Source organism: Delphinus delphis, chromosome 10 (assembly GCF_949987515.2).
Source record: "Delphinus delphis chromosome 10, mDelDel1.2, whole genome shotgun sequence".
Taxonomy (NCBI): domain Eukaryota; kingdom Metazoa; phylum Chordata; class Mammalia; order Artiodactyla; family Delphinidae; genus Delphinus; species Delphinus delphis.
The window spans coordinates 51,778,121-51,802,815 of NC_082692.2; the positions used below are offsets into that span (position 1 = coordinate 51,778,121).

The 24,695-nt window shown below is 47.3% G+C and overlaps 1 protein-coding gene across 1 annotated transcript in view; it reads left to right on the forward strand.

Annotated features, from left to right (window-relative positions):
- The first annotated feature begins 19,003 nt into the window (after window positions 1-19,003).
- The window catches only part of CMTM8 (CKLF like MARVEL transmembrane domain containing 8), a 92,181-nt gene continuing 86,489 nt past the window's right edge, over window positions 19,004-24,695 (forward strand). The window contains exon 1 of the mRNA XM_060022095.1: window positions 19,004-19,286. Within this exon, the coding sequence (XP_059878078.1) occupies window positions 19,140-19,286 (147 nt within the window). The 5' untranslated portion in view covers window positions 19,004-19,139. The remainder of the gene's footprint in view (window positions 19,287-24,695) is intronic.

Below are 24,695 nucleotides of genomic sequence, written 5' to 3' on the forward strand. Positions count from 1 at the left end.
CCTCTTGTTGAGAAGCATGGGCTCTAGGCACGTGAGCTTCAGTAGTTGCAGCATGCAGGGTCAGTAGTTGTGGCTCTCGGGCTCTAGAGCACAGGCTCAGTAGTTGTGGTGCACGGGCTTAGTTGCTCCACGCCATGTGGAATCTTCCCAGACCAGGGCTCGAACCTATGTCCCCTGCATTGGCAGGCGGATTCTTAACCTCTGTGCCACCAGGGAAGCCCCGAATTTTTATTCAAAAGACTATTGTATAAAAGGCAGTGGGTTTTTTTGCCTCACCACAGGACATGTGGGATCTTAGCTCCCCAACCAGGGATGAAACCCATGCCCCCTGCAGTGGAAGCGAGGATTCCTAACCACTGGACTACCAGCACATGGGCTCGTTAGTTGTGGCTCATGGGCTCTGGAGCACGGGCCCAGTAGTTGTGGCGCACGGGCTTTGTTGTTCCATGGCATGTGGGATCTTCCTGGACCAGGGCTCGAACCCGTGTCTCCTGCATCGGCAGGCGGATTCTTAACCATTGCGCCACCAGGAAGTCTCTCAAGACATTTTGTTTTTGTTTTTGTTTTTTTGCGGTACGCGGGCCTCTCACTGTTGTGGCCTCTCCCGTTGCAGAGCACAGGCTCCGGATGCACAGGCTCGGCGGCCATGGCTCACGGGCCTAGCCGCTCCGCGGCACGTGAGATCTTCCCAGACCGGGGCACGAACCCGTGTCCCCTGCATCGGCAGGCGGACTCTCAACCATTGCGCCAGCAGGGAAGCCCCCTTCAAGGCATTTTTAAAAGCAAAATTGCCCAGCATAATTTTTGAAAGTTCTGTGGGCATTTGGATACATGGAGAAGGTTAAAGAAAATTTGTTCCTGGAACGAGTATGCCATTGATATATTAATTTAATACCAAAGTTAATAAACCAGCTCTAATGGAATAATTATTTGAAAGCTCCTATCCAAATCTTTCCTTTTTCACCCACTGCTATTCCCAGCACTCTTTAAAACTGCAATCCTAGCCACAGCAGATAATTATATATGCTGTCTGGCTTAAGGAGTAAATTAATTTTGCATGTAATTCCCCCCAGAATCTACATGACAGGCAATTCTATTTTATACGTTTTTTTTTCAGAATGGCAATAAATAGCACAAGATAACTGATATGAAACCAACCATTTAAAATCTACTTCCTTAGATATTCCCAGTCCAAAAAGCAAAAGTTTTTCTAGAGGGACTTAGAACCTGTAAAATAAAATTCCTGCATGGGTCTTTAATGGCCGTGACCATTGATAAATATGTTTGTTTTCCCAAGTCAGCTGCGTGGGGTGAGGTGGGCTGCACACACTCTGTGTACAGAGGCATTTAAAGGGAGCAAAGTCTTGTTTGCCATCCAAAGAGGCCACTCCCTAGGGGCCGGTTAGAAATTATATTTGCATGTGTATTGCAGATACCTGAGCAGTAGGTACATTGTGAAAAAAACACCTGAATACTTGTTACATGATATTTTGACAAATATGGGTTGTCCCCTCTCTGGATGCTGGATCCAGGCCGCTATAGGGAAGAGTATTGAATTCAGGTCCTAGTTTTGAGCACCCTGGGTTGCTCTTGTGTGTGTGAAATGAGGGTTTGGAGCCCTATGGTCTCCAGGCCCCCTTCTCACCAAAAGAGTCCAAGCCCAGTCCACAGCCTTAAGGGAATGAATCAGGTGGAGCAGCTGATGCAAACAATTTTCTTTTTGACAGCTTTTAGGCTTAACTAGATGGCACAGTGTGCCAAAGGGGATGGGGGAGGTGACAAAGGAAGAGATGCTCTAATTCCTATTTGGATCCACAAGGCTCTGCACCTGGCCTGTGAGTCCACCAGGGATGGCCTTCTTTGGGATACTTAAAGGAATAGATATTCAGAGTAATAACATAAGACCTCAGAAGTCTTATTCAAGTCTACAACATTGCCTCATTTCCCAACAAATGATAATGATTATTATCACCCAAATAATAATTATTACTAGTAATAAACAGTAAGAAGGCAGACTTGGGACTTCCCTGGTGGTCCAGTGGCTAAGACTCCGTGCTCCCAGTGCAGGGTTCGATCCCTGGTCAGGGAAGTAGATCCCACATGCCACAACTAAAGATCCTGCATGCCTCAACTGAAAGATCCCGCATGCCGCACCTAAAGATCCCACCTGCCACAACGAAGATCCCACACGCAGCAATGAATATCGCGTGTGCTGCAACTCAGAGCCAGTGCAGCCAAATAAATAAATAAATATTTTTTAAAGAAGAAAAAAAAGAAGGCAGACTCAGGTTTTGTGGGGTTTTCAGGCTCAGGCTTCTGCAGTTTTGAGGGCCCTCTTGAAGAAAGAGAATACACAATTATGAGCACAAAATTAGGCAAGAAATGAAAAGGCATTGGTAGGGGCCCCCATAGAGCCTTTGGAAGGGCCTGTGCAGTTGAGGGGCCTGTAGCCTTGAACTTCATGGTAAGTCTACCTTTGATGTCTACGACCAACAGTGTTAGAATGTCAGCTCCAGAGGGTCAGGGATTTTTTTTCTTTATTGACATATAGTTGATTTACAGTATTTCAAGCGAACAGCAAAGTGATTCAGTCATATATATATATATATATATATATATATATATATATATATATGACTAAATATATTCCTTATATATATATAAGTAATCCAAGGCGCAGAGAGGTTAAGTTAGTTGCCAATGGTCACACAGCTAGAAATGGCAGACCTGCGTGTTCTGGCTTTAGGATCTGTGCTTCTGGCTACACTCCTGCCTCCCAGATACGGCTCAGAGAGATCCAGGGACCAGCAATAGTTAAAAACGAGCCGGCTTTTATTCATGCCTGAAGTAGTTCCAAGCCTCTGGCATTTGCCTATGGTATGCAGTCCTTAGATACCGCAAATAATGACTGCTCACTAGCAAGGGAGACCAACGTGTCTCAGTTTAGTCTTTATTAGAACCCAGACTTAGCTGAAACATATGAGAAAAGGAAGAACGGAGTTAAGTCACACTGTAAACCTAGTTGGAAAAATGGGAAAAATGTTGGGTGCCTTTCCATTCAAAACCAGTGATTTCCAGGGTTCGAGGGAGTTACCGAATCACTGTCACCCTGCTGTCAGCCCAGCCCTAGACCCAGCCCAGTGAGAGAAACATTTTCCCAAGGAGACTACCTGATATTGGGGAATTCCCTGGCAGTCCAGTGATTAGCGCTGCATGCTTTCACTGCAAGGCCACAGGTTCAATCCCTGGTTGGGGAACTAGGATCCCACAAGCCTTGCTGTACGGCAAAAAAAAAACAAAGCAAAAAAACCAACCTAATTGACATAAATATGATTTAAAAGAAGATTCAAATATATTTAGGTTGCATCCCATTCCCTCCACCACCAAAACAATTTTAAAAATCTTGCTCTGATATTAGCAAGGAACTTGCATTCAAAGACATATTTATAAGGAGAATAACTAGGCCATCCCTCCAGGGAGCGCCATCCATTTCCTTGTATCCTTGGGAAAGTGATTTAATCTTTTTTGAGCCTTTATGGTTTTTCCCCTGAAAATTCAATCAAGACACTGATGCTGAGCTGGAGGACTTCCATTTGCCCCTGTAGTCTCCTCTCTACCCTTTCCCATCCTGCTCTGGTACCAAACTGCCCTGGAGGCTGCTCTCTTTAGCCACTCGGGAGCCTCAGCAGGAGATTGGAGGGAGGGGAGGGGAGGCCCTTGCAAGGCTGGCACAGGCTGATTGCTTCATCTTCTGTACGATGGCAGCAGAATGTTGTGAGAATCAGGGATTAAGGGAATTGGGAAGCCTGTTTCCCCTACTGGCAGTTAAAGTGAGCCCCCTGGCCTTGGATGAGGCCAGGGAAAGGGTTGGGGAATGGGTACCCATCTGCCACAAGCCCCTGCCTCCCAAAGCCCAAAAAAATACCACCTGTGGCAGGTGAAGAACTAAACCTCTGGGAGAGGAATTAGTCTCAGAACTGAAACTGCTTAAAAGGACCCTGTTGGAAAGCCAGCTGTGTTGGTTATTAAACATCTCTTTAAGATCACAAGTTCAGTGCTTGGCCCTGCCAGTAAGAACTCTAGAGAAAGTATTCCTTGGGCAATTACTACGTGCCAGGCACAAATCCCTTAACTTACACTCACAAAAACCCAGCTAGACCGCATGTACGACTATTATCATCCCCATTTTTCAGGTAAGCGATCTGAAAGTTCAAGTAGCATGCACAAGGTAAAAAAGTTAATCATGGCTGTTCTGGTTAGCTACTACTATGCAGCAAACCATCCCAAAACTTAGTGATGTAAAACAACCACCATGTTATCATGTCAGGGATTCACACATGGACTCAACAAATATTTATTGAATGACAGCTGTGTGCCACCTTCTGTGCAAGTCCATGGGGAAGAGGAGCTTGACTCGGTTTGGAAGAAAGACTGCCAGGTAAATGCCCGTCTCCAATAAGGTCATTCCAACAGTGGAAGGTTGTTCACAGTCCAGTGATGGCACGAGGGAGGCCATAACTAAGTCTTCTAGGAAGAACCCACAGAGAAGGACAAGTCTGAATTGGGTCTTTTAAAATAATTTTTTTTTTTCAGATGTTGGGGGTAGGAGTTTTATTAATTAATTTATTTATTTTTGCTGTGTTGGGTCTTCGTTTCTGCGTGAGGACTTTCTCTAGTCGTGGCAAGTGGGGGCCACTCTTCATCGCGGTGCGCGGGCGTCTCACTATCGCGGGCTCTCTTGTTGCGGAGCACAGGCTCCAGATGCGCAGGCTCAGTAGATGTGGCTCATGGGCCTAGCTGCTCCGCGGCATGTGGGATCCTCCCAGACCAGGGCTCGAACCCGTGTCCCCTGCATTAAGCAGGCAGATTCTCAACCACTGCGCCACCAGGGAAGCTCTGAATTGGGTCTTGAAGCGCGAGTAGGAGTTTGTCTAGCAGAGACCAGGGAGAAGGGGCAATCAATCCAGGCAGAGGATCAAAAAGCTCCACAGCATCCACAAAGAGAAAGCTACCTATTTGTTCTAAAAGTTCGACTTGAACAAAACTGTCTTAGCTTAGATTTCCCCCAGAAGCAGACATGAGATGAGGATTTGAGTACAAGTAGTTTATTCTGGGATCTGAAGGGAACACGAGAAAAGCGCTGGGAAGTGATAAGGGGAAGGGAAGGCGGCCAATAAAGGGAGCATTGTTAAGTCAGTTACAGACTCTGGGCCCCTAAGCTTAATCCCTCGGGAAGCTCTCAGAAGTGGGGTGGAACACACGCCGCAGATTTCTCCCGACCCAGGGATGAGGACGCTGGGCTGCATATGCGCTGACTCCTCAGGGCCACGTTGAGGGGCGCATCTCTGCTTTTTAGCTCAGTGATCCTCCCTCGTGTAGGCTTGGTCCTCAGTCCAGCTTCCCTTCACAGTATTGAGAAAGGCTTCTCTTTCAACCAATCAGGATGCAGGGGTAGGAGTATCCCGACAGCCTTGAACCAATCAGGGACCAGCCAAGGGGCTGGGGGTGGGGTCAGGCTCATTCTCCCACCTTGTCAACCCCACAATGATGGAGGGGTATGATTGATGTTAGAGAGGCAAACTCAAAGTCCAACAAACCCATCCTGTCACACTGGAAGTTACCCTTCGACTTCAAGACCTGGTTCAGGAAGATCTAAGGAACCGTGGCATATTTTCATAGTTCCAGGTGGCTGCTTCTTGGAGCCAGGTATCGGGGAGATGACCCAGTTCCCTGTTCGTTCAGTTTTGTCTCTACTCTGCCGTATTTCATCGGTCACTAGTGCTCCTGAAATCCTACAGATTTAAGTTCTTTGGTTTTGAGTTTCAACATCTGCCTCAACCCTTTTTAGGAAACGTGATTCTTTCCCAAGAAAAGAAAAACTACGGAGTTGGGGAGATTGAAAGATGACAAAGAAAAGCCCAGGATTGGGGAGATGGGCATTCGGGGGAGAGCACAGACCCTTTCCTGTGAGGCTAATTTGGAGAATAATAAAACAAAAGAGTCCCCTCCCCCAGCGAAGGTCACCTTGTATAAAAGGACAATTGTTCTGCTATGGTTTTCCATTATTTCCCTCCCAAGCTGTCTGCCCCGCTTGATGGACTCTGGAGTGCTTTTCAGTTCAGCTGCTCAGAGCAGGGCAAAGCATAAACTGAGCAGCCCACTTAAAAAAAAAAAGAAAGAAAGAAAGAAAAAAACTCTCTCCTGTGTTGTGGACACCAAAGTGTTTGGAAGCCTAATATTTATTCCCCCTTCCCCTGCCCTCAAGCAGTGGCTTGGAGAGAACTCCAGGCTGACACCTAGGGGTACGGCTCTGGAGAGGGAAAGGGTAGAGAGTTGGACAGGCATACGGTCTCCAAATCAATTCTTGTAAAAGTTTAAGTCGAATCTTTAGGGCTGTATTTTTGCCTGGAGCTGTTTACCATCCTTAAGCCTACAGCAAATTGTACAAAGCAGGAAAACTGCTTTCTTGGAATTCAGCATCCTAACAGAGTAGGATCTTCAGTACTGACTCCCCTACTTGTTTTTTGGCGGGGCGGGTGCGGGGTTGGGAAACAGGGCGAGAAGCGGGGTGGGGAATGTGGGAAGGGAAGACTCTTAAGGCCATAGTTCTCAAATTTTGCTGCCTATTACCGTCATCTGGGGAGCTCTTCAAAATCCCAATACCCAGGCTGTTCTTCAGCCCAGTTAAATCAGAATCCCTGGGGGTAGGGCCTGGCCTCAGTAGTTTTTAATATTCCCCAGGTGACTCCAATGTGCAGCCAGGTTTGAGAACCAGGGGCTTAAAGCAGTGCTTCTAATATGCACGGAAGCAACCAGGATTTTGTTAAAATGCAGAGTCTAGTCCAGCAGGTCTGAGCAGGGCCCGAGGTTCTGCAGTGCCACTGCTGCAGCGGCTGGTCTAGGGACCACTCTTCACGTAGCAAGATCTTCCGACGTTTCTTTAACGTAAGAGAGGAATGGAGCCACTGACAAATCAAAGCAAACAGCTTTTCAGAACACACAGCTTCCTGCTTAAAAATCTTCCTGAAAATGTTCCTCTTTGCTGTTAAGATACATTGCAAATGCCCTACTATGGCTACAAAGAGTCACCTGGGGAACTTTCCCCAAAACACTGATGCCAGGATTCCATACTCCATCTCATTCAGACCAGTTAAATCAAAGTTTCTGGAGGTGGGGATTGGACTTGGACAGTTTTTTAAGTTCCTCAGATGACTGATGTGCAGCTAGATTTGAGGACCCCTTGTACTAAGTCATCTGGCCACTGCTGTTTCCATGGGAATGCCCCCCCACTCCCAATCCACAGGGTTGTGGTGCATCGGCCATCGTTGATTGTATGAGGGGGCAGGCAGTGGGCTTAAACTACACTCTTGGACCCCTTCCCTGGGAATTTGGGTGGGAGATGCAGATTCCAGCGTGGTCTGGCTGCCCTTGTTAACCCAGGAGAAATGGAGTAGAGAAGTTTTGGCTACCATATCCCCACAGACAGACCAGGAACAGAGAAAGCTGGTTTCCTGCACGAAACAGGAGAAGAGGCAAAGTGGTACTGAGGACCCCGGGGTCCCCAGGTCTCCCATCTTGAGGCTCTCTATGACCAGAATGAGTGAGACCCTCGGTGACCACCTCCTTTGTCTCTAGAAGAGGGCCAGCTTCTGGGTTGGGGGGTCTTTATGTAATTGTCCCCCGCAACTCAGAAGGTCTGATGTGACCAACAAACCTTGAATAGTCAAATAGGAAAAAATCTGTAAAACTCATACTAAACACAGCACTTCTGTATCATCAGCAACTGACCTTCTATCCCCCACCATTAAAATTCCTGAAAAATGAGAAGACACTTCACAAGTTTAAAAATAAGGACTGCTAGCTTCTCAAATTTGTTCTCTTTATAGAGGAATCATCAGCCTTGAATTTCTGCAGCTGTGGCTTCTAAATCTAGCCCTCTGTGGATGTTGGGGGTATAATTGCTTGTCTTGCCTGTTTTCTCATCTACAGCATGGAACTAAGAGCACCAATCTGATCAGATTGCTTTGAGGAGTAACTCATAAAAGGGTATTGATCACATTACAGATGTTGTAGAAATGCATCTTATAAATGAGTCAACTTTTCCCAGAGCATCACTGTGGAACAGTGGAAAGAGGCCTTTGGAGAAGGTTTCTTGAAATCTCAGCCCATCCATCTATGAGCTGTGTGGTCTTAGGCAAGTTTCTTACCTACTCTGAGCCTCAGATTCCTCGTTCCAAATATGGGCTAACAATGCCTATTTGCAGAACTTCTGTGGGGAATGAATGAGACAATGTGTGAAGACAGTAGGTGCTCCAAGACATGTTTCCCTTCCCTCCATGACTTCACTCTTGACCTAAGGTGGATTCGTTAGGTTATGTTCTTACAGTGTTACTGTAACGAAGACTACCTAACCCTAACCCTTCTCTCCCCAAATAGCAATGGTTAAAATCAGATAAAGATTTCTTTCTCTCTCCTCTAACACGCAGAGCATAAGGCATCAGGCTGATGGGTTCTGTGGTGTTGGGTACCCATCCTTTCATCTTGTCCCGCCATCTTCAACAGGTGGCTTCCATCTTGTGGCTTAAGATGGCAATTTCCCACTGGTAGGAAGGAGAGACAGGGCGATGGGGAGTGAGCCTCTCCCCTTTGAAGGCAGGCCTGGAAGTTCTACTCACATTCCACTGGGCTGAATGTGAGCTAGATTTTGGGGTTGAAATCCCAGTTCTACCACTTACCATCTGTGGTCTTGGCCAAGCCAGTTAATTTCTTTGCACCTCTGTTTCCTAATCCTTCATGGGGTTATTGTGAAAATTAAATGGGTTGGTATATCTAAAGCACTTAGAATAGTTACCTGAAACATATGAGACTGTAAGTTGTTATTGTTATTATTATTATTTGTTTAGCTACATGGCCACACTTAACTTTGAGGGAGGCTGGGAAATGTCCTTAACTAGGTGACAGTGTGCCCTGCTAAAACTCTAGAGTTCTATTATTAAAGGAAGGAGGGGACATCTGAAGACAGCTAGAGTCTCTGTCATGTCAGAGTTGCTAAAATCAGTCCTGTAAAAAGACTTCTGATGAGAAGCGACTGTAATCTCCAATTTGGGCCTAGAAACCCTATGTCAACTCTTCCTTGTGTGATGGGGTGGACATGATCCATTCCTAGAGATGGAGACAATCATCATAACAATAATAACGTGAGAATTCCCTGGTGGTCCAGTGGTTAGGATTTGGCGCTTTCACTGCCCTGGTCTGGGTTCAGTCCCTGGTCAGGGAACTGAGATTCTGCAAGCTGTGCGGCGAGGCCAAAATAATAATAATTAAAAATAAGAATAACGTATGAGGCTCTGTGCCGAGCGCTGTCTCAACTGTCTGTGACAACCTGTTTAGAGGTCCCACAGTACTGTGGTTTTATGAAAAGTACTTCTTTTTACTCTATTCCCGCCTCAGATCTTGTTGCGTGCTTATCAGCTTCCACGCACGAGGCTAGGAGTCCGTGGTGAATTCCATTCTCGAGGTCAGTGAGTTTATAATACATTCCGAAGCTCTCACAGGATGCTCCCCTCTGAAAAGCACAGATCCCACAGTCAGCCCCCACCCCTGACTGTGCCAGGAGACCTAACTGGCTTTTCTGGTTACAGATTCACCAGGTCGAGGGAGGGGAGAAACCCAAGTGCAGTTTGTCATCCATCCGTTAATAAGCCTGATGCTAATATGACTTGGGCTTGTGCAAATGTGGACGTGCTACCCAGGCTTGGAGCCTCTCCCCCACCATCCAAGGCAAGTACATGCTGCGGGCAAAGAAATAGCAACTTACCTGTGAACAAAGTGGATTTGACGTGGGAATTCCAAGACAAATACACAAGGGGGTGATTCTTGGCATTATAAACAGGCAACCCCATAATACATTTTACCTTTTATTTGCCAGCAACTCTTCAAGAATGCATTTAAATGTATCTCTTTGTACAAATGGGGTGTTTCATTGGTGCTTCTCGGACTCTTTGGCTAAAGATCCTAGCTGCCTTTAAATTTCTCAGCATCCTCTCTCTTCAGTCAAACAGTTAATCATCTATAAACAAACCCTCCAATTAATTCTTTCTAAAGCAAAGGTAGTTGGTAAGCAAACACCCACTCCGTAAATTGCTTGCTTAATGTGTACCTCTCCAGAGTCTTCTGGAGAGACACTTGTGGGTATAATGGCTCTGATCTTTATCTCTGCCATCCAGTTTTTGGATGTGCTTCTGATTTCATTTGGGAAGGTTCCTGGTGCTTCTTTGGGTGTGGTCAGCTATGTGGGGACAGGTCTTTGCTCATCCAGTACCTGGGTCAGAGGAATTTGCTCGTGGGCACCTAATTAACGCTATTCATTAGCATTAATTAACTTTTATTCATTAAAAGGTGTTGGCAACAGGACCCTCAAATTCACCTCTGTTTCCGATTGTTATAAGAGCCTAGAATTTTTTTCAGTCCTACAAAGCAAAGTCTGTAGGTGAGGCCCATGGAGCCTCCGCAAAGCGATATTCACAAGCACAGGGCATTTTTAGCAGCGGCTGCTTCCGATTTCCCACCGCTTTTGGAACTTCTAGGGCGGCTCCTCCAAACGCACTGGGTCTCCTTTCTGAATCCAGTGCCCAGCCGCGTGGGCCTCATTCTGACACGTTCCAGAGTTTCCATTTGCTTGTGATTGATGCTGTTATATTGTTTGAATGTGATAAATGGGCCCCTGCAAGGTGCTGCAGGAAAACTTGCCCTTCCTTCCACAAACCTCAGTCATTTTCCACTCTAGGACCTGGTGTGAGGGGTCAACTAAGCTGCCCCTCGGGAGGGAGTGAACGGTACCCACCCCCCCACCTCCCAGTCCTCTTCTTTTTTTTTTTTTTTTGCGGTACGCGGGCCTCTCACTGTTGTGGCCTCTCCCGTTGCGGAGCACAGGCTCCGGACGCGCAGGCTCAGCGGCCATGGCTCACGGGCCCAGCCGCTCCGCGACATGTGTGATCTTCCCGGACCGGGGCATGAACCCGTGTCCCCTGCATCGGCAGGCGGACTCTCAACCACTGCGCCACCAGGGAAGCCCCCAGTCCTCTTCTTGAGCTTTGGTTTGGTGGAAATGTTATATGTATCGTCAATTGAATTTTCTACTTGCTTGTAAAGTACTTGCAGAAAAAGTAAAAAGCTTGACGATCACGAGAGCCTCAAGTACCTGACCTTGACTTTATTCACTCCTCTAGGAAGATGATAACATACACACACACACATGCACCCCTGCAGCTCTCAGTGGCTCGAACAGGAGCCGGTATGGTATGATAACGAGTTTCATAAATGCTCATTGATGGAATTTCTCCCCATCTCCCCCTTTGACCAAGCACAGTGTAATTAATGTTTATGGACCAAATGGAGAGGGAGCAGGCCCATTGCTTTTTACCCTGGACAGCCAGGTGGGCTGAAAACCCAACTCACCATATATCTCAGCAAACACACCGATCCAGTGCTTCCTGATGGGGGAATTGTGTCCTTCCTCTGGAATTTCCTCCTCTATCCGATTCTTTGCTTAGTTAACTTCGAATGGCCCTTGAAAACAGTTAAATGTCTGCTGCTGGAAGAAACAGTCCCTGGTCCCCAGGATGACCATGCTGCCTTCCCACTGTGCAGGCTGACCTTGGGCCCACCCCTGGCCTGGCAGGGATCCCACTCATCACTCATTTACTGCTCTCTCCCCGTTTCTGATGACATATTCAGTAAAGGAAGGGACAGTCGTACAGAGCTGTGTAGTCCAATAGAGCACAGCACATTGTAGATATTAGATCAATGTTTTTTGAGCCAATGGCTGCAGCTAAGAACTCTGGGGAGCCCATCTTTTTCATTGAGATCAAGACCCTTAAGATTTTTATTTTTTATTTTTATTTTTCATTTTATTTTATTTTGGCTCTGCCCAGCTTGTGGGATCTTAGTTCCTTGACCAGGGATCGAACCCGGGCCCTCAGCAGTGAAAGCGCCGAGTCCTAACCACTGGACTGTCAGGGAAGTCCCAAGAAGATTTTTAAAAAATCAAATAGAATTCAACTTAAGGCAGTGCTTGACCCAAAATAAGCCAATGATAAATTAATTACTACTTAGTTATTATTATTACACCTTCTAAACACCTAGTTCTAAATCAGCTGACTCTTAACCCCTCTAAATTTTCCCACTCTTAACCTTCCTCGGCTCCAGAGAACCCTGGTCAACCCTAAGTACCCCTCCACTGATTTCACGTTTCACTCACCTCTCTCTCCTCAGTAGTTCCTCCAGCCCCTCCACCCTCAGAGTCACCCTCAGAGTCACCCTCTCAGACTTCTAGAGGGCCTCCCAGGGGGAGGGAGAGGGAGAGGGGGCTGGGAAGGGAGAAGAGAGCCTTCCCCCTTTGCCTGAATCAGGTGATGCCAACTGATGGTTTCTCAGATTCGTTGTTCAGCCCACAAAGGTGACACATACAGTCTTTTAAAATAATGGACGTTAACTGGCAATATTTAAAAACTGGTATTTTAGTGGTTAGGACTCCAAGCTGTCACTGCCGAGGGCCTAGGGTCGATCTCTGGTCGGGGAACTAAGATCCCACAAGCTGCGCTGTGTGGCTGAAAAGAAATAAACTGGGATTTCTAGCAATACTAGGCCCAAAGTTTTGCAAGGTAGCAATCAGGTGGGGTAGAAAGCCAGGTGGCCATTTTAGAGCATTCGTGCTCTTGTTCACCACAGACCCCACCATTCTCTATTACATGTCCCTCAACTGAGTTTGAATGTTGGGCTGATTTCACTGCATTTCCAGGTTCCCAAATGTGGATTTATGGTAAGAGGAAAGTGAAATATTTCTGGTCCCTGTTTCTAAAACTAAAACACAAAAATAAAGTGTGACCCAGGTGATCATATGTTTCAAGAAAATGGGAGTGAATGGACTCCTTCGTGTGAGGTAAGAACCTTCTACAAAGTTAATATTTTAAGCCCAAGTGTATCTGGTTAGAAGACCACAATTCAAGAAGCCGTTCTGAAACAAAACTGGCTGATACATTTACTTGTTTGACCTTATCTGCTAACCCCAGAGGACTTAAGGCCTCTGGTCAAACTGAGAGAGCATCTTGGAACACAAACAAACAAACCTACAGCTTCATTGGTGAATGGATTTGGGCCTCATGTCTGCCTGTTTTCAAGTTGAGGACAGACCAGACTGACTGGTAGCTTTCAGGACTGAGTGAAAGAACATTCTCACTTCTAAGTCAAACTCCTGCTTTCCCTACAAGACACATTAATAACAAGAGGAGGGGAGACAGGAAGTTCTGGGGTGGATAAACTACAAAATCAAATGTGCTTGGAGAATCTGAACTACAGTTGGAACTAGAGAACCCTATTTGTGATCAACTATAAATAATTATTTTTATTTTCTTAACTTTTGGAAATAATTTCAGACTAACCAAAAAAATTGCAAAAAAAAAAAAAAAAGATTTTCTGTAAACTTTCACCCAGATGCCACAAATATTAACATTTTACATAACAAGAGTATCAAGATTGAAATCATGGGATTAACACTGATACAATGCTGTTATCTAATCTACAAAATTTATTCAGATTTCCCCCACTGTCTCACTGAGGTGTTTTTTTTTTTTAATTGTATATTTTTGAATTCACATGTATTTTATTCTATTTTTTAATTTTTTGGCCGAGCGGCATGTGGGATCTTAGTTCCCCAACCAGGAATCGAACCCGAACCCTCTGCATTGGAAGCATGGAGTCTTAACCACCGGACGCCAGGGAAGTCCCCTGAGGTTCTTTTTCCAACTCATCTAGGATTTTACCTTGCACTTGGCTCTCAAGTGTGGAACAATTCCTCAGTGTTTCTTTGTCTTTTATGACCTTGATACTTAACAAAATGTCCTTTGATTTTGGTCTGTCTATTCTTTCCTTATGACTGAAGTCAGGTTATTCATTTTGATAAGAAGACCACAGAAGTGATGTTGCCTTCTCCTTGATGCGTCAGATCAGGAGGTACACGCTATCTGATAATACTGACTTTGACATCTGGTGGTGTCTCACAGGTCTCCCTACTGCAGAGTTACTTATGAATTCATAAGTATTCAAAGGGAAAACTGTATCTTCTGGGGAGACACTTAGAGATGATGTAAATATCCTTTTTTCTCATCATACTTCCACTCACTAATTCTAACATCCATTGATGATTCTTGCCTGAAATTAATTAATTTTAAACTAGAATAATAATGAAGAGAAACGAGTGTTAGAGGAATCTATAAAAAATTCTTATAAATGAGAATGTCCCTTGGTCCTCTTTCAGATAGTAGGTAAAAGTCACAAGGTGTCCACTTTTTCACTGAATTACTGATGAGCCTTGGGTCCCTATGGAATGGCCTGGGCTCCACGGATTCTTGGCAATGCTACATCTCATAGCTTTTTTCTTGGGTAATATGGCCTAGTGGAAACCATATTTCAGACTCTGTATAAACCCTCAACAACCCACACGAGAACCTTCTTCCATGCAAACAGATCTCCTTAGATTTCTCTGTATCTGTTTGTACCTGGCCTACTCATGCTGGCACTTGTGGTGTCGCTTCGCCTGTTCCTATAGGCTGGGTGATGTCTTTCTTACCTGTCCACCTTCTCCTCCCTTTTAGTGAATTAGATACCTCCTACAAGTCTAAGCTCAAGGCTCTGTTCTGCTTGAAGTCTTTTATAGGAGGGCAGGGCCTACCTTTTCTTCCTCTGATATTTTTCTGCATTTAAGAATAAAGTTTGGGGGACTTCCCTGGTAGGGCAGTGGTTAAGAATCCACCTGCCAATGCAGGGGACATGGGTTCGAGCCCTGGTCTGGGAAGATCCCACATGCCACAGAGCAACTGAGCCTGTGCGCCACAACTACTGAAGCCAGTGCGCCTAAAGCCTGTGCTCAGCAACAGGAGAAGCCACCACAATGAGAAGCCTGCGCACTGCAACGAAGAGTGGCCCTGCTCACAACTAGAGAGGGCCCGCACGCAGCAACGAAGACCCAATGCAGCCAAAAATAAATTAATTAATCAACTAAAAAAAAAACACAGGTGTGAATTTTCATGACTTTGGATTTGGCAATGGAGTCTTAGATATAAAATCCAAAGCATGAGCAACAAAAGAAAATAAGCTAGACTTCATCATTAAAAAAAAAGAATAAAGTTGGGGTTTCAGCATTCATTCAATACCTCCTCTGGTGGGGAGGGAGATAAAGAAGGGTAGTTCATAGTCCCTCAAGAAGTGGTAAAGAGAGGTGCATAAAATGAATGAATTCTAAAGCAAAGAAGAAAAGAATAAGCTTTATGGAAATCTAATGGAAATCACAGAAAAGGTGGCTTTTGAAATGGGCCCAAAGGATGTAGATTTGAGCTGTGGGTGAAGGTAGGAGGCTTTCTAGGCTGAGAAGAGCTGGTTATGGACATAAAGTGGTCACACCTACAGAGACATGTGAAAATGTATTTGGAGTTGGAATGGGAAGCATTCTAGAGCAGTTTGGGAAAAGGGCTGGAAGCATGAGGTGTGCCACCTCCTAGTGGCTTTTATAGTGTTCATAGTGGGACATTAACCCAGATCTGAGCCTGGGGTTTCAGGACAATAATTCTTGCAAGTAGATGAAGGGTGGACTGTATAAACATGTCATTGGAGGAATGGACATCCCATCAGGAGGCTTCCAGGCAGAAGATGAGCACCTGAATTTAGGCAGCAGTTGGAAAGGAGCAGCCCATTTGTCAACAACCAGTGTATAATTGCTTCTTTGTAATTCTGAAATCTAAGAAGCTGAAAACCAAAAGTTTCAAGTTTGCAGAAAATGTATTTGGTAGAAACATACGACTTAACCTGGTGTGAAGTTATGCTGTGAAGTTATTCATTGTCTTTTTTTATCCCACTTAATGGATTAAAAAATGAAAGGCCGTGGATTAAAAGCAAAGGCCACAGTCCTTTGCTGCTTCTCTCATCCAGACATGGTGTCTGTTTCCTCTCTGTTTGAATCAGGCTGCCCTTATCACTGGCTTTGACCAATAGAATGCGGCAGAAATGATGCTCTGTAGATTTCAAGGCTGGATCTTAAGAGATCTGCAGCTTCTGCTTATTTTTTCCCCTCTTGGAAGCCAACTACTGTGTAGAAGTCCAACTACTCTGAACCCACCATGCTATGAGGAAGCCTAATAAGCTTCATGGAGAGAGAGAGAGGCCAGGTAGAGGGGCACTGAAGTGCCAGAAAGGGAGTGAACAGAATGTGAGTGAAGGCTTTTCAGCCTTTCCACACCTGCCCTGCCGCCGGCGGAAAACAGCTGAGTTAATGACTCCAACCAACACCCTGCGGAGCAGAAGACTCTGCCAGCCAAACCCCGCCCAAATTCCTGACCCACAGATTCATGAGTAAGATGGTTGCTATTTTATTATTTTTATTTTTTTTGCGGTACGCGGGCCTCTCACTGCTGTGGCCTCTCCTGTTGCGGAGCACAGGCTCCGGACGCGCAGGCTCAGCGGCCATGGCTCACGGGCCCAGCCGCTCCGCGGCATGTGGGATCCTCCCAGACCGGGGCACGAACCCGTGTCCCCTGCATCGGCAGGTGGACTGTCAACCACTGCGCCACCAGGGAAGCCCTAGATGGTTGTTAGTTTAAACCACTGATGTTTGGGAGCATTTATCACACTGCAGTAGATAAGCCAAACACACACTTAATTCATTCACGTATTTTCATTGCCGAAAACTAGTGTATTTGATGAAAGTACCACTCCAGACCTCACTGAAGGTGTTATATGGTGTATGGTATATGTACTTTTTTTTTTTTTTTTTTTTTTTTTTTTTTTTTTTTTGCGGTACGTGGGCCTCTCACTGTTGTGGCCTCTCCCGTTGTGGAGCACAGGCTCCAGACGCGCAGGCTCAGCGGCCATGGCTCACAAGCCTAGCCGCTCCGCAGCATGTAGGATCCTCCTGGACCGGGGCACGAACCCGTGTCCCCTGCATCGGCAGGCGGACTCTCAACCACTGCGCCACCAGGGAAGCCCTATATGTACATTTTTACCTTTCTAAATTAAAGATCTGAGTTTTGAAATCCATTTGGCCTCTGAGAAGGGCTTGCCCTTTGTAATACAGAAATAGAGCTGTTTCGACTTCCTTCCTGCCTTCGTTAAATGTCCTGCATGATGCCACAGACAGCTTCTCCAGCCATTCCATGTGTGTATCTTATTTCCACAGCTGCAAAATTGGTTTCTCTAAACCAGTAGCTCTCAAACTTCAGTATGTATCAGAGTCTCCTGGAAGGCTGGTTCAAAAACAGCTTCCTGGCGTCTGCCCTCAGAGTTTCTGATTCAGTGGGTCTAGGGGCTTGAGAACTTGCATTTCTGAGAGTTCCTGGTTGATACTGATGCTGCTGGTCCGGGTACCACACGTTGGGAACCGCTGCTCTCGGAGAAAGGGCTATATTTCTTATTCTCTTTACCCACCAGCCCAAGATGCTTAGCAAATGCTCATAGATGGAATTTCTCTAAATCGTCGTCTTTGTAATGCTTTTGAAGCCTTAACTTTTTACTCCCTGAGGTCCTCCTGAGTAGGCCCTAGACTAAAAGAAACGAATTCCTTGTTTTGTTTTATTAGATCGTATGCAATAGTTTTTGCTTTCTCTGCTCAGCTGATAGGACATTGTGGCAAAAAATGTCCCTTCTGATCTTTTTTAAACGTGTCTTGGGACGGATAAGACAGATGCGGTGACTCCAGAGCGACGCTTTATTTGTGAACAAGGATTATTTCCTTTCCTTTTAGGGGTTTCTGAATAAAATAGAACGTTTCTTGCCATCCTTTCACAATACAAAAGGAGAGAGCGCCATGAAGATGCTTTTGTTGGCAAGGCGCCCATGTACGCATTTTACAGATGGCACCACTGAGGCACAGAGAGGTGGAGGCCCTTGCTCCTGGTCACACAGCTGAGAAATGCAAGTGCCGGTGTTGGAGCTCGGGTCAGCCCGACCAGAGCTAACAAGCTGCCTCACTGTGTGGGGCTCCCTCATCCTCTCCCGCACCCCAGGAAAATACAGCCCGTTAGTCAGAAACTTCAGTTTGCACAACACACACACCGTTCAAGCTTTCCTCCAACATTTCCTCCCGAGGGTTATGGGACACTGATTCATCATGACCAGGGATCCCAAATATCTCCCCGCTCTTATCTCCGGGCCAGGTGCCGGCCCCGAGGCTCCACGGATCCCGGCGATCGAGCCACTGCGAGCGCCAAGAAGCATCTCGCTTTCCAAACCCGGCGAAAAAGTTGGTTCCTCAAATTTGTTCCTGGCAGGAGGGGCAAGAAATCACGCCGGGCTTCGGCAGCGGAAGCGGCGGCAGGGGGAGAAGCTCTGGTTGGACCGTCCCGGCGGCCTCGCATCGATCTCGGGTCTAAGGTCCGGCCGGATCGTAATTCCAGCCGCTCTTACGCCCCTAGAGTCACCGCCCCTCCCCACACCCTCCATTCCCGGAGCCGCAGGGCCCGGAGGCCTGGCTCTCCCCGGGGTCCAAGGACCCAGGGCTGGCCGCCGCCAGGTGGAAGGAGACAGGTTAACGGCAGCCCGCCCCCGGGAGGCGGGGCCTGGCGGAGCGGCCGCGACCCCCGCCCTCCCTTCCCCCACTCCCCGCGCCCTCCCTCCCTCCCGCAACTCCCCGCGCCCTCCTGCCCCAACTCTCCGTGCAGCCTGCCGCCCCGCGCGCGCTAGCGCGCCCTCCGTCCGTGAGCCCCGCAACAGGTGAAGCGGCCGCCGCTCCTCGGCGCCTCCGCGGGGCGGTCTCTCCCCGCCACCGCGCGCCCGCCCCTCTCCACGCCCCCTCCCCTCCGCCCGGCCTTCGCCGCCTCCCTTGGCTGCAGGCGGCCTCCCCTCGCCCGGTCTCCTGCTCCGGGGCCCCCGCGCAGGCCGAGAGCCCGCGCGCCTAGGAGCAGGGGAGGCCGCGCACTCTACGGACACGCACTGCGGCCGGACGGATCCAGGCGGTGCCCCCTGCGCGCCCTGGGCCCCGCGCCGCCGCGCTCCCCTCCCCCCCCCCCCGCCGGTGTCCCGGGCTCAGGGCCGCGCGGCCAGCCCCGACGCGCCGGGGGTCCCCGAGGCGGGGCCGGCCCGGCCGGGGCGCGACGATGGAGGAGCCGCAGCGCGCCCGCTCGCACACTGTCACCACCACCGCCAGCTCCTTCGCGGAGAACTTCTCCACCACCAGCAGCAGCTTCGCCTACGACCGCGAGTTCCTCCGCACCCTGCCCGGACTCCTCATCGTGGCGGAGATCGTGAGTGCCTCCGGGCGGGCTGGGCTGGGGGCAGGGGCGCAGGTGGGCCCCGCGCCGTGCTCCTCGCCAGGGAGCTTGTTCACATGCTCGGGAGGGCTTCGAAGGAATCATTTTTGCTCAGCCTCTTCTTCATCCCCAGGTGCCGAACTCAGAGACCCCCTCTCTGAACGAGGTCTCATCACCTTGGGCTCTTTTGGGGGAGACGGTCGTGACCCTTGGGAGGTCCGTTGGAGAGAAACTCGACTTGCTGGGTCCTCTTTGTGGTCGTGGTGTGTTCTGAGAGCAGGATGCTTGGTGGGCATTGAGTTTGTGTTAATGAGTGTCAGGGACACCTGGCGCCTCCCTTATCTGCTCTCTACCTGGGTGGCCTTTTCCCTAAAAGAAAAACTTTACGAAGATCAGAGGAGAGGAGAAGACTTTTTCTTTTTTTAAATTTATCTCCCTGGTAGTAAAATCGAGGTGAATCAGGAGACATTTACTGAATAAAATCTGAGGGTCTCCTGTCTGGTGCTCTTTGAAGAGCAAAGGGTCTCCTGTTTGGTGCTGTGCACATCCTGGTTTAAGACTCAGAACGTTCCTGGGGAGGAGGCCGGACATGTGCCTTCTCCTCTCCATAGGAAGACATGGAGGCTGAGAGGTCGAGTGATCGCCCCTTAGGTCCCATCGTGGCTGAGAAAGGACGCCGGCCGTGTTAACAGCTAGTGGTTGCCACTATTGTCTTCATCCTGTGCCAGGGTCTCGCTTTAGATGCCTTCGTGCTCTCATGTACCACACAACAACCCTATCCTGTGAATGTAGCTTTAATTATTATCTCATTTTACATGTGAAGAGACTGAGACTCGTAGGTCGCACCTGGGGGTGGTGGAGGTGGGATTCAAACCCAGGCCTGCCTTACTCCAGAGTCCTGCTCTTAACTGCCAAGGGGCATCCCTTGCAGCTGTCTAAGCAGCGCCCCTTTTGCTGTATCTCGTATACTTTCACTTAAACATTTGTGGGATTGAAATCTAGCCTATATGGGGCCATGATGGTGCCGAAGTGACTGAGGACCCCAGTGGTTCCTCTGAGAAACCTTCAGCAAAACCTGTGCACATCAAGTAGCTTGCTTGCTCCTCCGGAGCCTCAGAGCCCAACCCAGACCAACTGAATCAATCCCAGGTGTATCCAGTGCACGAGGAGTTTGAAGTGTTGGCTTAGCCCATGCCCCAGCTGGTTCCCCCAGCTGGCATTGAGGCCTTCAGGAGATCCAAAAAAAAGCTGGGTATTGGAATCACTGTGCAGGGCCTGGCTTATAGGAATTCAACAAATATTTGCTGTGTGAATGAAGGAGTTGGCAGGCTCCCCTGCTCCAGCAGAAAGAGCAGAAGCTAAAATGACAGAGATGGGGCTTCTACCCTGTGGTGGATGTGGACCAGGCTTAAAGTAAAACACCTCTTGTTTTCTGATTTATGGTCAATAAACTCCATGTTACATACTTTTTCCGAAAGTTGGAAAGTGAAAGAAAAAATGTAAATGGTCCACAATCGCGTTACTAGAAATAACCACTGTTGATATGTTGGCATGTATACTTTACGATTTCAATACTTTTTTTAAAATTTGTTTGTTTTTTGCGGTACGCGGGCCTCTCACTGTTGTGGGCTCTCCCGTTGCGGAGCACAGGCTCCGGACACGCAGGCCCAGTGGCCATGGCTCACGGGCCCAGCCGCTCCGCGGGATGTGGGATCTTCCCGGACCGGGGCACGAACCCGTGTCCCCTGCATCGGCAGGCGGACTCTCAACCACTGCGCCACCAGGGAAGCCCCTCAATACGTTTTTTGAAAAAAATGGAAAAATATGTAAGAAAAATTGTCCTTATTACTACTAGAGTTGGGTTTTTATTTTTTTTTATTTTTTTATTTTTTATTTTTTTTGCGGTACGCGGGCCTCTCACTGCTGTGGCCTCTCCTGTTGAGGAGCACAAGCTCCGGACGCGCAAGCTCAGCGGCCATGGCTCACGGGCCCAGCCACTCCGCGGCATGTGGGATCTTCCCGGACCGGGGCACGAACCCGTGTCCCCAGCATCGGCAGGCGGACTCTCAACCACTGCGCCACCAGGGAAGCCCGGGTTTTTATTTTTAACACGTCTATATATGCACAAGTTTTAAAGAGTCATGGTTCTACGGGTAAAAATGTAAGTTTCCCCCACCATCGCTGGTTCTTGATTCCCCCCGCCCCCCCCCCAAATTGTAGATGTTATTCAGTGGCTTCCCATTCTGAAAGATGAGGCTTTAGCTCTCTTGGACCACCTCTTCCCCACCCCCATTATACATACACCTTTCCTGTCTTTGGGTTACATCACTAACCAGTGCTACCTTAGGATACAGGAAACACTGTTCACGGAGCCACTGAGTGGTCTGTGAGTGCTTTTCCTTTTCTGCCCAATTTCTTGTTTTCCCTGCAGTTTGTAATTCTATTTCCGTGTTTTAGTTCTCTAGATATTTAGACACTAACTTTACCTTAGTTGTTTGAATCCCCTCTCTGGAACCTGAGACACAGCAGGTACTCAGTCAGGGTCATCCTTCTGACCAATCCTCTCTGGGAGCTACTCACCTCCTCCCACCCAGCCTGCTCACCTGGGCACAGCTAATGGCCTGGGATCTCCTGCGTGTCACCCTGGAGATTCTCTTCCCCTCTCTCCTGGGTTGGACCCCCTCCTTCCCATGACCTGTGCCCTTCTCTGTCTTGACTCGCTGCCGCTGGGGGAATACACAGCCTCTGGTAGTCTCCTGAGAAAGGATGCGTGTGTAAATCGAGATTTGCATCTTTCAAAATATCTTGATTCCACTGTTACACATAATTAATAGGTTGACTATGTAAAGAATGGTAGATTGGAAATTGTTTTCCCTCAGAATTTTGAAAGTATTCCTCTGTTATCTTCTAGCTCTTATACTTCTTTAAAAAAAATTCCAATTCTTGATCCCCAGCCCCCCACCCTTTCTGGAAGCTTGTAGAATCTTCTTTCTCCCCAGAGATCTGTAACATAATGATGTGCCTTCATAGGAGGCACTAAGGACCTGGTGTGTTCTCTCAATCAGGAAAACTCATGGACGTTTAAGGAGATTTTTTTAAATTTGATTTTTTATCTTTCCATTTTCTTAGTTTTTTTTCTGAAATTCCTTTTATACTTTTTTTCCCCTACGCATGTATTTTCTTATAATTTTTCTCATGGATTTGTTAACTGCTGTGTTTACTTACCATGAACATTTTTCAGGGTCTTGGATCTCTTGCATTATTACAGTTTTCTGTCATATAGAAGTACTATATTTGATTTCCTCAGCTTTCTGTTTTAAAACTAACATGTTCTAGGTTTTACTAGTATAGCCAGTGGTGTAGCAATCTTCCCGTTTTTCCCTCTCTTTCCACACCTTTCCAGTGACTTTCTTTTCTTTTTTTTAATTAATTAATTTTATTTATGTATTTATTTTTGGCTGTGTTGGATCTTCGTTGCTGCGCACGGGCTTTCTCTAGCTGCAGCGAGCGGTTGCTACTCTTCATTGTGGTCCGTGGGCTTCTCACCGCGGTGGCTTCTCGTTGCAGAGCATGGGCTCTAGGCACGCAGGCTTCAGTAGTTGTGGCACATGGGCTCAGTAGTTGTGGCTCGCGGGCTCTAGAGTTCAGGCTCAGTAGTTGTGATGCACAGGTTAGCTGCTCCGCGGCATGTGGGATCTTCCCAGACCAGGGCTCAAACCCTTGTCCCCTGCATTGGCAGGCGGATTCTTAACCACTGTGCCACCAGGGAAACCCTCCAGTTGACTTTATTGAGGGAAAGTTCCTTAAAGTATATATTGATGTGTCAAAGGGTATACAAATTTACATATTCTGTTTTGATATATATCCTGAAGTTATCTTTCCCCAAAGCTGTATTAATTTAAACTGTCATCAGTAATGTGAGCCCATTAAACTAAAAATATTTTTTTACGTTAGAAGAACTTTTAAAATTAAAAATGCTAAGGATCACCCTAAATGGTATACTATGTTTTATTGACCCAAGATCGTTTTTTGTTCATCTTTTAATATCTGGGTCAGGATGCAGCTTACAATGGATGGTTTCTTGAACTTAGTGAAAAATTGTACCACTGCTTCTTTATCCCAGGATGGCGGCAGGGCGGTTTCAAACTATTACTCTTCCAGCCCTGAGATTAAGTTAGACCTGCCCCCAGAAGAATGCTACTTTCTGCCTTGAAAATACAAAATACTGAGACAAAGAATTGCTAAGAACCTGACTCCCTGCTTGAGCCTGGGGGAAGTAATAGAGAACAAAACACAATGTTTCCCCAAATCTGTTGTCAAAATCCCTTGCCCTGGCTTTCTCACAGGGGTGAGTGGTAATAGGTAAACCTGCTAAAATACTCTAGGCTGTGCCAATGTAGCATCGTGTAGAAACCAAATTGTAATGGTTTCCTTCCTTTTAAAGTTTTATAACAAGCTGGAAGCAATCTAGTACTTGACCTGTGACTCGTAGGACGCTGTGATCTCATAACAGTTATGAGTATATGAAGAAAAAAGTGATTTGTCAGAAGGTGAGTTAATCTCACCCTTCCTATTATTGGTGACTTCAAAATGAGTTATGTCATCCGTGTAATAATGTCAGATCGCCTTTCATTTACTTACTGTCATGAGCAAAGTTAGGGGAAGGACAAAATAGGGTTTCCCGAGAGCTGGAATCTAAATTATTCTATCCTGTTGAGTTCTTTTTAAAGAATAGTGAACATATTTTTTTCTGCTTCACAAAAACAATACCTAGTCTTGGTAGAAAAATTATAAAAATGCAGGTAAGAAAAAAAAACACCCTTTAATTCTCGCCCTCACGGTGGTTACTATCAGGCATGGTACCAACCCATGTCTGGGAGGGGGGAGGCTTTTCAAAAATTTTTGGTTATTGTAATGCCTGAGGTTTCTATTGGTGTTTAGTGCCCTGGGGGCCAGGGAGGCTAATGTCCTAAAGTGCCTGGGGCAGTACCCAACCATGAAGAATTGCTTTGCCAGCTGCCAACAGCACCACCGTTGAGGAACTCTGGGTGAACCACTGTTTACCCCTTGGAGTAAGCCATTCTAGAGTTTCTTAAGTGGTTGTATGTTACTTATCTTTATTTTTTTTTAAAGGTAGTCACTTGTAAACTACTCCTTGTTTACTGCTGTGACCATCTGTGCTGGACATCTTCCATTTGTCACTTGGATGCACTCTCCACCCGGCTCTCCACCCTGCAGGCTGACTTGCACAGATCGTGTCCAGGGTCCCCTCTGATGTCCCACTGGATTCCGATGTCCTCCGGGCACCCGCAGGAGGCTGTAAGGTGGGAGGGGAGCAGGTTCCTGGGATTCCTCCCTGCTGGGGCTCAGCAGCCTGGCTGTGTCCCTCCGTGCTGGGCGGGC